Source organism: Loxodonta africana, chromosome 4 (assembly GCF_030014295.1).
Source record: "Loxodonta africana isolate mLoxAfr1 chromosome 4, mLoxAfr1.hap2, whole genome shotgun sequence".
In the NCBI taxonomy this organism is placed as follows: domain Eukaryota; kingdom Metazoa; phylum Chordata; class Mammalia; order Proboscidea; family Elephantidae; genus Loxodonta; species Loxodonta africana.
This window is the reverse complement of record NC_087345.1, coordinates 142,648,895-142,661,030: the sequence shown is the minus strand read 5'-3', so window position 1 is coordinate 142,661,030 and position 12,136 is coordinate 142,648,895. Positions and strand designations below refer to the sequence as shown.

At 40.7% G+C, this 12,136-nt stretch overlaps 1 protein-coding gene across 2 annotated transcripts in view; it reads right to left on the bottom strand.

Annotated features, from left to right (window-relative positions):
- Positions 1-5,494, bottom strand: part of AKR1E2 (aldo-keto reductase family 1 member E2) — a 44,628-nt gene extending 39,134 nt beyond the window's left edge. For both annotated transcript variants that reach the window (XM_064284816.1, XM_064284817.1), the window contains exons 1-2: positions 5,395-5,494; positions 2,136-2,303 (exon numbers count right to left, since the gene is read on the bottom strand). In XM_064284816.1, coding sequence (XP_064140886.1) covers positions 2,136-2,303; positions 5,395-5,472 — 246 coding nt within the window. In that variant the 5' untranslated portion in view covers positions 5,473-5,494. The remainder of the gene's footprint in view (positions 1-2,135; positions 2,304-5,394) is intronic.
- Positions 5,495-12,136: the final 6,642 nt, after the last annotated feature.

The following is a 12,136-nucleotide window of genomic DNA, read 5'->3' as shown; positions in this document are numbered from 1 at the left end:
GAATTGCCCCGTAGGGTTCCCTAGGCTGTAGTCTTTACAGAAGCAAACAATAAACACAGCATATTAACACAAAAGAAAACACAGACAAGAAAATTAGAAATAAATACATCATATCGTTAACAGTAGTTTTCTCTGGATGGTGAGTTAACTAAGTGATTTATTTTTCTAAATTACATTTCTACAAATTTTCCAAATTTTAAAAATAATAAGCATACTTTCACTTATGGCTATGATCCACTCAGCAGCAACTTCTTCACAAATTAAGGAATGTTATGGATTGAACTGTGTCCCCCCAAATATATGCTGGAATCATAATCCCTACACCATTTAGGAAAAGGACTTTCTTTGCCATGTTAATGATGTCACATCAATGTAAGGTATGTCCCAAACCTAATGGCTTCTGGTATAAAAAGAACAGATTAGACATAGGAAGAAGCACAACGGCAGGGGAGGTGTGAGATGGCAGGTGAAGATCACCAAGGGAACAAGGAACACCAAGACTACAGAGGCTGAGACAAGGATCTTTCCCCCAGAGCCCACAGCCAGACTTCCCCTACAGCCAGCACCCTGAATTCAGACTTCTAGCCTCCTAAACTATAAGAAAATTAATTTCTGTTCTTTAAAGCCACCCACTTCTAGTATTTCTGTAACAGCAACACTAAGTAACTAAGATGCTAGTCTTAGAAACCCATCTCCCTACCTTGAGTGTTCAGGAGCAGTTTTCATTCCCCAGCCTATTTGCCCAACCAAACACACCTGGGTTTCTCCCTTATCACCCCTCTGCTCTAGCTTCAGATGGTAATGATGAGTTACAAAAATTAATTACCTTAAAGTAAAGAAGAAAAAGCAAATCTACAACAGAAACAATATTCAATCACAGAATTACGGAATTTTAAAAAATCCACTGCCATCGAGTTGATTCTGACTCATAGCAACCCTATAGGACAAAGTAGAGCTGCACCATAGAGTTTTCAGGGAGTGCTTCGTGGATTCGAACTGCTGACCTTTTGGTTAGCAGCCGTAGCACTTTACCACTATGCCACCAGGGCTTCCATGGAACTTTAGACACCTGGAAATTATTATAGAGACTAACAAATCCAAGTTGTCATTTTACAAATGATAAAGCTGTGAACCCAAGTTGTCCAAGGACCAACCCAATGTCTCTCAGCTCATGAATGACAGCTAGAACTTGAACATAACAGTCTGCTTCAAAGTCAAAAGCAAATTAATTCCTTAATTCTCTGCTATCCTCGTCTACCCCTGTATTTTCTACAGGGCTTGCCTCTTCACTATGCTTCATATCCATCCCTGTCCCACCGCCCTCCTTCAGACCTTTATCATCTCCCACCTATACTGTTGTTAATTTATGCTAACTGGTCTCCTGCCTCCAGTCCCTCACTCTCAAATCCATGCTTCTTTCAGCTGCTACAACAGCCTATATACAACATAAACCTCACTTATATAAAAGCTTTCCTGCTTAAAAACCTTCAGTGGTTCTCCTTTGCCTATAGAACAAAGTATAAGCTCTTTAAAATGGCATACCAAGACTTTATCTGGACCCCGTCCACTTCTCCAGCCTAACATTTTTTGCTCCAGAACACCAAGCTTCTCATAGATCCCTGTACCCATCACACTGTTTCATGCCTTGTGCCTTTGCTCAAGTAGTTCCCTCTGCTTGTAATGCTACCTCCTCCCACCCCCCAACACTTTCACCTAGCACTACTCCCAGGGTTTCTTATTCAGCAGATCTGGGGTAGAACTGGGAATCTACAGTTTAACAAGCACCCCAGGTGATTCCAAGTTGGGGAATCACTGTGTAAACTGAGTTCATGAGGTGCCCATCACTCAGTAAATTTTGTTTTACCAATGAACTGTTAATTTGGGAGAATCTCTGTGTACTCCAATCTGAACAGCCAAATAAATGATATGAAGCAAATAAGCCTACACACAATGTAACTCAGCATGCTCACCAAGCTGCAAAAGCTCTTATTAGTTCTGGTGCAAGTATAAAACAAAATCATCAACTTCTATGAGATGAGGAAACTGAAAGATCCTTCACATACTATTTTCGCTACCTAGTTATCTAAGCCCTGAGTGGCCTAGATCCTACACTCCTTGCAGCTGAGAAGTCATACCTTGCTGACAATAAACAGGTCCTCCCTTCTCACCACGCCCTCCTTTATCTTCTGCTGGATCCCTGTTCCAACATCGTTCTCATTATTGTACAAGTAAGCGCAGTCAAAGTGCCGATATCCCGCATCTATTGCCACTTTCACTGCCTCTGTCACTTCTCCTGGAGCAGCCTGCAAAATAAACAAAACAGAAGTAATTCACACACTTTCAAGGGAATCCAACCAAAGTTCCCCCTTGTCACTCTAGAATATTGTTTTTACATAGAATCAAATAATACATAAAAAATTAAGTCACTGAATTGGTACCAGCATCAAGCAGCCCTAAAATTAAGAAATATCAGAGTTAGAAAGGCATTTATAGATAACCTAGGTTCCAACTTCTTTACTTTTGGGAAAAACTTTCTATAGGTATGTTTAGTGCGTGCAAAGTGCTGAGTTAAGTGTTGTTCTTCCTGACTGAACAAAGAAATAAATTAATGCAGAATGAATGCTAACTGAGATACAAGTAAGTAAAAGACCCATCTTCTACACTCAAAGACCATACAATCCAGTTATAGATGTAACACTAGGTACAGGTTTCCCCCACTACCCAAAAGTAGAGCGTTCCTATGAAACCTTTCATAAGCCGAAATGACATAAAGTGAAGAACCAACTGCCATTATTTACGTGGGAAAAATTTTTAAGCATTCCCTAACCCAAAAAAAAACCTACCAAATCAAACCAAATAACACATAAAATCTAAAATAACACTAACATACAGTGTTCACAGACGCAGTTCAAAGCTATAGCAGCTTGATGCTGAGTGTCGTTCCCAAGGAAGAAGCTTGGCTCTGTGCCACTCTTGCTGTTTGGGGTGCCTGCTGCCTCTTTAACTACTCGCTGCAAAACAAACACTGAATGCTAGTTTCACTTTTTGTCTTTTTTCATAAAAGCAAAAATCCTCTTCAGATTTATTTCAGTTAGCGGAAACAGGTATTAATGTAGGTCTTTTGTAAAAGTGAAGTGGCATAAAGCGAGGTTTCATAAAGCAGGGGATACCTGTAAATCCTCACATAAAGGTAATCCACCACACTAAAGAGCCAAAACAATGGTAGTTGCAAAAATTCTAAATAAAATAACAGCAAATGGGATGCAACAATGCATGTGAAAAAATTTATACTGCACACCCAAGCTGAGTCTACCTCAGGTATGCAAGGATGGCTTGATACTAGAAAAGCCACAAACGTAATTCACCACACTAGCACATGAAAAGAAAAAAAAAGCAAAAAATCATCTCAATCAATGTTTGATATGATTCAACACACATTCATAATTTAAACTCTAAGTAAATTAGGACTAAAAGGGAACTCTAACCTGATAAAGAATATCCACATTAAAAAAAAAAAAAAAAACCTAGGGCAAATATCATCTTAAATGTAAAAATATAAGCATTCCCCTTAAAATCAGGAACGAAACAAGAATACCCAGTGTATTGGAGGACTTAGCTACAACAAGTAGCTAAGAAAAACCAATTTTAGGCCTAAAGATTGGGAAAAAAAGAAATGAACTTTGATTATTCAGAAAATCTAAATCTACAGAAATTAGATTTAATATTATTATAAGTACAGTACAGTTTAACAAAGTGGCTGGAGACGTAATGAATATACCAAAGGCCGTCTTCTTCTCTGCACCAACAGCGAACAACTAAAAATTATACAATTATTGTTATTTACAGTAGTTACATTCTGTAAAGTCACAAATACTGAGTTAGCAAATACTGAACCAATGCCCCTAGGAGAAATACAGAATTAGTTTCCTCTGGATGAGGTGTGACTTCAAGGTGAAGCAGTTGTGTGCAGAAGACCTAGTACATAAAAAGGCAGAATTAGAGGGAGGCAAGAAACTCAAAATAATTTAATTCATCAAGTGCTACTGAATGACTGCCAAATGGATGTCCCTGGGTAGATGCTAAGAACCAAAATGAATAAAGCTACATCCCTGGCCTCTAGGAATTGATAAGCAAGTAGAAGAAATCATTTATGTAATACTTTTAAGAGCTGTGGTTGAGCGTTGTAACTCCAACTCACCCAATAACTTACTACATCACTTCTTTAAGGGAATATCTTTTTATCAAGGACAAAGTTAGCTAAGGGCCCTGGTGGCACAGTGGTTAAGAGCTCAGCAGTGCAAATCCACCAGCTGCTCCTTGGAAATCCTATGGGGCAGTTCTGCTCTGTCTTACAGGGTTGCTATGAGTCGGAATCAACTCGAGGGCAATGGGTTTGAGTTAGAAATTCTAAGTTAGCAAATTTGAAAGCCTTTTTAGTTAGCGCTGTCTCAAATCAATGACAAGAATTATTAAATTCAAAGTACAGAAAGTCCTAAAGTGCTTCCACTGCTTCCAGGTAGGGTCATTTTTACACAGTAAAGAAGATGAAATTCCAAAGTTTCTTTACTTAAAAAAAAGAAAAAAGTACGCATTTCTTTATTTTTTGATATCGGTAATATTTCTCTATCTCTAGTCTGACTGCTCTCTGATCCAGTTAGGTGCTTGTCAATTTTTCTATCCTTAGCACTTTTAGCACAGAATCACAGCTTTTTCTTCTGGGCTCTTCCTAACATTAAAAAAAAAAAAAAATTAACATTATTTTTGAATAATTATGACTTGGCCTCCATATGAAATACTACTATGAAATAACATAGCTACAACCCCCTTCTTCAGGATCTCTGATGTCTAAAAATTAAGCTTTCAAAAAGAGGAGTATTTTGCATTACAAAATAATTCTTTTGCTTTACAAAAGATTTACCTCGGATGATTCTGGTGCAAGCAGGAATTGCAGATCATTAAACCAATCTCCTCCGGCTCCCTCGCTTTGCAGCAAGGAAACTGAAGCCCAGGAGGTTGAACCGCCAGCCCAGGACCCCACGTTCCTGTTCTTCCCCTTACTCTACAGGCTGCCAAGGGCGCACAAGTGACAGCTGGACACTTCAGAACAAAAACTAGAGCCCAGAACGTGGGATCCCCAGTCTCCAGTTGCCGAAAGACATCAATCACCGTAGCCCAGAGGAATGGTAACCAGCGACCAGCTGTGCCCGGGAAGTCGGCCCAGAGCAGGCGGCAGAGGAACGAAAAGGGCGCCCCAAAAAGCCTCGGGAGTGGGGAGCGCTCCAAACAAGACGAATTCACCCAACCATGCCCAAACCGTCTATGCTCCTTTAAGTAGTGGGGCTGCCACAAAAAAGAAAAGGCGGCTGCACGTTTCCGACCACGCTGCCACTTTACCTTCCAGGTACCCAGACCCAGGATCGGTATCTTCCCCACGGCTTCCGACTCTAGTCTTCGGGGCAGCTGCTGCGACATGGCTCCGGGTCGCTGGCTTCGGGGCAACTGCTGCGACTCAAGAGCGGGGCTGCGTGCGGGCCGGGCTGGCGGACCGCCCTGATTGGGTGCCGGCGCCGCGCCGCAGGTGGCCCCGCCCACATGCCTGAAGGCCTAGCGGGCCCGCGGGCGAGCGTGTGTGTGTGTGTGTGTGTGTGTGTCTGTGTCCGTGTCTGTGTGGGTCTGTGTGTGTGTGCGCGCGCGCGCGCACCCGCGAAGCAAAAGTCGTATCGCTATCGATTGCGCTGTGCTTGTGCCATGACTGATATTAAGACCATAGTCCCTGACCTCAAGGACCCAGGGAATGACCTGATAAAAGAAGTGATTTGCGTGTTCCAAGATTAGATTATAGAGATGGTTACACAACTCCGTTATATCCTAAACATCACTGAACTGTACACTTTAAGAGAGTGTAGTTTATGATATGTAAATTATAGCTCAGTAAAGCTACTTTTAAAAAGAGATGATTTGCAAATATTAAACTGTAAAGCTATGGGCAATTAAAATTTTGAAAAAACCATAAGAAACTTTGCCCTGACAATCTCTGGATGCCACAATCATAGGTGATAACCAAATCTGAAATTCCAGCAGGATTGTGGGGTTTTTAAAAAGTCTCCTCTTGACTCAATGGAGAAAAGAAGGAGGAAGTTGAGGGTACCCTGAGCTCCAGAGTACAGTACCTGAGTTTGAATCCCACCTCAATTACACTCTCACTGTGTGTCCTGGGCAAGTTACTGAACTTCTTACGTGTTGCAGTTTCCTGATTTATTAAACAGCGCTAATATTTGTGGGTTTTTTAATAATCTGTACTTTATAGGGTTCTCAAAAACCAAGCCCAACCCATTGCCATCCAGTTGATTCCAGCTCATAGAGATCGTATAGGACAGAGTACAACTGCCCTATAGGGCTTCCAAAGCAGTAATCTTTACAGGAGCAGACTGCCACATCTCTCTCCCTGGAGCAGCTAGTGGGTTCAAACTGCTGACCTTACAGTCAGCAGCCGAGTGCTTAACTACTGTGCCACCAGGGCTCCTTAAAGGGTTCTCATAAAGATTAAAATGGTTGTCATGAATAACAAATACCTGGAACCATGATTCCATGAAACAGTAACTTTAGAAGCTACTGTAGCTCCTCTTGTGGAGCCGTGGTGGAGCAGTGGCTAAGAGATTGGCTGCTAACCAAAAAGTTCAGCAGTTGGAATCTACCAGCTGCTCCTTGGAAATCCTATAATGTTGCTATGAGTTGGAATTGATTCAACGGCAAAAAGGTTGCAGGTTCAAGTCCTCCCACAGGCACCTTGGAAGAAAGACCTGGCAATCTACTTCAAAAAACAGGCCATTGGAAACCATATGGATCACAGTTCTCTTCTGATATACATGAGGTCACCATGAGTCTGAGTTAACTCCAGTGCCACTGGTACTGGTAGTTCCTCTGTCCTGGCTCCACGCCTGAAATACTCTCATAAACGGCAGAACTTTAAAGGCCTTGCTACCTCTTAACTCCTTGAAGGTATCAGTTGAGTGCCATAACACATCAAAGCCACAAAATCCCTTCTCCTCATGAGAAATCCGGAATACTACACAGGGCCAATTTGCCAACTGTGGCAAGCCCTGCTCTACAAGAACTTCAGGTTTGTACCCAGGTAACCCCAATACAAGAACCAGTGTGAAAAGTACAGTCAGACCCCAAAATGCTAGGGGGACCCATAAGAGGGAAAGAGTCATTCCTTCTGGAGATCAGGAAGAGAAGGGATGGTTCACTCTAAAGCAGTACTGACCAACCCTGGCTGCACATGTAAATGGCCTATGAAGATTTTCTTAAAACACTGGTTCCTTGACACTCTCCCCCAACCCCAAGTCTATTAATTTTAGCAGTACTTGTAACAGAGAATGTTGGAAACAGCCTCTTTCTATGGAATTAGAAACCAAACCAAACCCATTGCCATCGGTCATTTCCAACTCATGGCATCCCCATGCGTTACAGAATAGAATTGCTCCATAGGGTTTTCTTGGCTGTAATCTTTACAGAAGCAGATTGCTAGGTCTTTCTTCTGCAGCACTGTTGGTGGGTTCAAACTGCCAACATTTAGGCTAGTGATCAAGTTCAAATCATTTGCACCACCCAGGGACCGTCTATGGAACACCATGCCACAATTAGAAGGAAAGAGTCAGATCTATAGGGAAATACCAAGCCGATCAATTTCTAAGATACACGGTGAGTGAAAAAAGCAAGTTGCAGAATAATAAAGGATATCACTTACTTTTTAGATGTCATATAGTTTTGTGCTGACTCTGTACTTAACCAAGCATGATGACCTTCTCCAAGGACAAATCCCTCCTGACGACATGTCCAAAGTATGTAAAATGCAGTCCTGCCACCCTTGCTTCTAAGGAGCATTCTGGTTGTACTTTTTCCAAGACAGATTTGTTTGTTCTTTTGGCAGTACATGGTATTTTCAATATTCTTTGCCAACGCCACAATTCAAAGGCGTTAATTTTTCTTCAGTCTTTCTTATTCATTGTCCAGCTTTCACACGCATAAGATACGATTGAAAATACCATGGCTTGGATCAGGAGCACCTTAGTCTTCAAAGTGACGTCTTTGGTTTTCAACCCTTTAAAGAGGTCCTTTGCAGCAGATTTGCCAAATGCAATGTGTCTTTTGATTTCTTGACCGCTGCTTCCATGGCTGTTGATTGTGGATCCAAGTAAAATGAAATCCTTGACAACTTCAATCTTTTCTCCATTTATCATGATGTTGCTTATTGGTCCACTTGGGGGGATTTTTTTTTCTTTATGTTGAGGTTGTTCTTTATATTGAAGGCTATGGTCTTTGATCTTCATCAGAAAGTGCTTCAAGTCCTCTTCACTTTCAACAAGGAAGGTTGTGTCATCTGCATAATGCAATTTCTTAATGAGTCTTCCTCCAATCCTGATGCCCCATTCTTCTTTATATAGTCCAACTTCTCAAGATTATTTGCTTAGCATACAGATTGAATAGGTCTGGTGAAAGGATACAACCCTGATGCACACCTTTCCTGACTTTAAACCACTCAATATCCCCTTATTCCGTCCAAACCACTGCCTCTTGATCTATGTACAGTTTCCCCATGAACACAATTAAATGTTCTGGAATTCCCGTTCTTTGCAATGTTATCCATAATTTTTTTATGATCCACACAGTCGAGTACCTTTGCGTAGTCAATAAAACACAGGTAAACATCCTTCTGGTATTCTTTGCTTTTACCCAGGAACCATCTGACATCCTCAATGATATGCCTGGTTCCACGTCTTCTTCTGAAGGCAGCCTGAATTTCTGGCAGCTCCATGCTGATATACCATGGCAGCTGCTTTTAAATGACCTTCAGCAAAACTTTGCTTGCATGTGATGTTAATGATATTGTTCGATAATTTCCATATTCAGTTGGATCACCTTTCTTGGGAACAGGCATAAATATGGATCTCTTCCAGTTGGTTGGCCAGGTATCTGTCTTCTGTATTTCTTGGCATTGACAAATGAGCACTTCCAGTGCTGCATTTGTTTGTTGAAACATCTCAGTTGGTATTCTGTCAATTCCTGGAGCCTTGTTTTTCACCAATGCCTTCAGTGCAGCTTGGACTTCTTCCTTCAGTACCATCAGTTCCTGATCATATGCCAACTCTTGAAATGGTTGAACGTTGACTAATTCTATTTGGTATAATGACTCTGTGTATTCCTTCTATCTCCTTTTGATGCTTCCTGCGTCATTTTATATTTTCCCAATAGAATCCTTTACTATTGTAACTCAAGCCTTGAATTTTTTTCTTCAGTTCTTTCAGTTTGAGAAATGCCGAGCATGTTCTTCCCTTTTGGTTTTCTATCTCCAGCTCTTTGCACATGTCATCATAAGACTTTACTTTGTCTTCTCGAGCCACCTTTGAAATCTTCTGTTCAGATCTTTTACTTCATCATTTCTTCCTTTTGCTTTAGCTGCTCAAAGTTCAAGAGCAAGTTTCAGAGTCTCCTCTGACATGCTTCTTGGTTTTTTCTTCCTTTCCTGTCTTTTCAATAATCTTTTGGTTTCTTCATGTATGATGTCCTTGATGCCATTCCACAACTCATTTGGTCTTCTGTCATTAGTGTTCAACACATCAAATCTATTCTTGAGATGGTCTCTAAATTCAGGTGGAATATATTCAAGGTCATTTTTGTCTCTGGTGGACTTGCTCTGACCTTCTTCAGTTTCAGCTTGAACTAGCATATGAGCAATTGATGGTCTGTTCCACAGTCAGCCCCTGGCATTGTTCTGACTGATGATATTGAGCTTTTCCATCATCTATTTCCACAGATGTAGTCAATTTGATTCCTGTGTGTTCCATCTGGTCAGGTCCATTATGTGTATAGTCGCCATTTATGTTGGTGAAAAAAAGGTATTTGCAATGAAGAAGTCATTGGTCTTGCAAAATTAAATCATGTAACCTATGGCATTGTTTCTATCACCAAGGCTATATTTTCCAACTATAGATCCTTCTTTGTTTCCAGCTTTTGCATTCCATTCACCAGTAGTTATCAATGCATCCTGATTGCACGTTTGATCAAGTTCAAACTGCATAAGCTGATAAAAACTTCAATTTTTTCATCTTTGACCTTACTGGTTGGTGTGTAAATTTGAATGATAGTTGTATTAACTGGTCTTCCTCATGGACATATGGATATTATCCTATCACTGACAGCGTTGTACTTCAGGAGAAATATTGAAATGTTCTTTTTGATAATAAATGCAACATTGTTCCTCTTCAAGTTGTCATTCCCAGCATAGTAGACTATATGGCTATCCGATTCAAAACAGCCAATGCCAGTCTATTTCAGCTCACTAATGTCTAGGATATCGATGATTATGCATTCCATTTCATTTTCGATGATTTCTAATTTTCCTAGATTCATACTTAGTACATTCCAGGTTCTGATTCCCATGTGTCTGCCAATTTGTTGTGCTGTCGGGGCTTGTGTGTTGCTGTGATGCTAGAAGTTATGCCACCAGTATTCAGATACCAGCAGGGTCACCCATGGAGGACAGGTTTCAGCTGAACTTCCAGACTAAGAATAGGAAGAAGGACTCTGCAGTCTACTTCTGAAAAGAATTAGCCAGTGAAACCTTATGAATAGCAGCGGAATATTGCCTGATATAGTGCCGGAAGATAAGCGCCTCAGGTTGGAAGGCACTCAACATATGAATGGGGAAGATCTGTAATGACGTGGATGGAGTCAAGCTTTCAGGGCCTTCATTTGCTGATGTGGCACTACTCAAAATGAGAAGAAACAGCTACAAACATCCATTAAAAATAAGATACATATAGACATTAAGTAAAAGCATACAAATCAACCCAAGGAGATACCCACCAAATTAACTAACAGTGACCACCTATGAGAAACCAAAAAAGGACATCAAGTTGTGGAGGAAGGGTCCAAGGAAATTTTAGTTTTACTTGTCATGTCACAATTTTTAAAGAAAACGGTAATCATGTGTTTCTTTTTTAACAAGAAAGTAATTGTGAATATTTGTTTTAAAACTTTCTTTTTAAAAACTGCTCTATAACAACAACCATAATTTCTAAACAAACTGTTGTTGTTGTTGTTGTTGTTTGGCTCCAATTCATGCTGTTCTGTGTAACAGAACAAAATCTTAGCTCCCAACAGGAGACACAGTACCTGGTAACTAGAGAAATACACTTTCCCACCCCTCACATTTCTGGTGAATGGATTAACAAACTGTGGTACACACATGCAATGGAATACTATGCAACAATAAAGAACAATGATGAATCAACAGAACATCTCATAATATGGATAAATCTGGAGGGCATCATGCTGAGTGAAATAAGTCAATCATAAAAGAACAAATATTGTATAGGCCACTATTATAAAAACTTAAGAAAAGGTCTACACACAGAAAAAAAAACCTTTGATGGTTATGGGTGGGGGGACGGGAATCACTAGCTAGATAGACAAGTGTTAACTTTGATGAAGGGAAAGACAACACACAATACAGGAGAAGTCAGCACAACTTGACCAAGGCAAAGTCATAGAAGCTTCCTGGACACATCCTAACACCTTCACGGACTGAGTTACTGGGGACTGTGGTCTCAGGGGACATCTAGGTCAATTGGTATAATATAGTTCATAAAGGAAACATTCTACGTCCCTTTTTGGTGATTAGCATTTGGGGTCTTAAAAGCTTGCAAGCGGCCATCTAAGATACATCTATTGATCCCATCCGGCTTAGAGCAAAGGAAAATGAAGAAAAGCAAAGACACAAGGATAATATTAATCTAAAGGACTAATAGACCACATGAACCACAGCCTCTACCAGCCTGAGCCCAGAAGAACTAGAAGGTGCCCAGCTATCACCACCTACTGCTCTGACAGGGATCACAGTAGAGGGTCTCAGACAAAGCAGGAGAAAAACGCAGAACAAAATTCAAATTCACACACAAAAAAAGGCCAGACTTACTGGTCTGACAGAGACTGGAGGAACCCCTGAGACCGTGGTCCCTGGACATCCTGCTAACTCAGAACTGAAGATAGTCCCAAAGCCCACCTTTCAGCCAAAGATTAGACAGACCTATAAAACAAACGATAACACACATAAGGAACATGCTTATTAGTT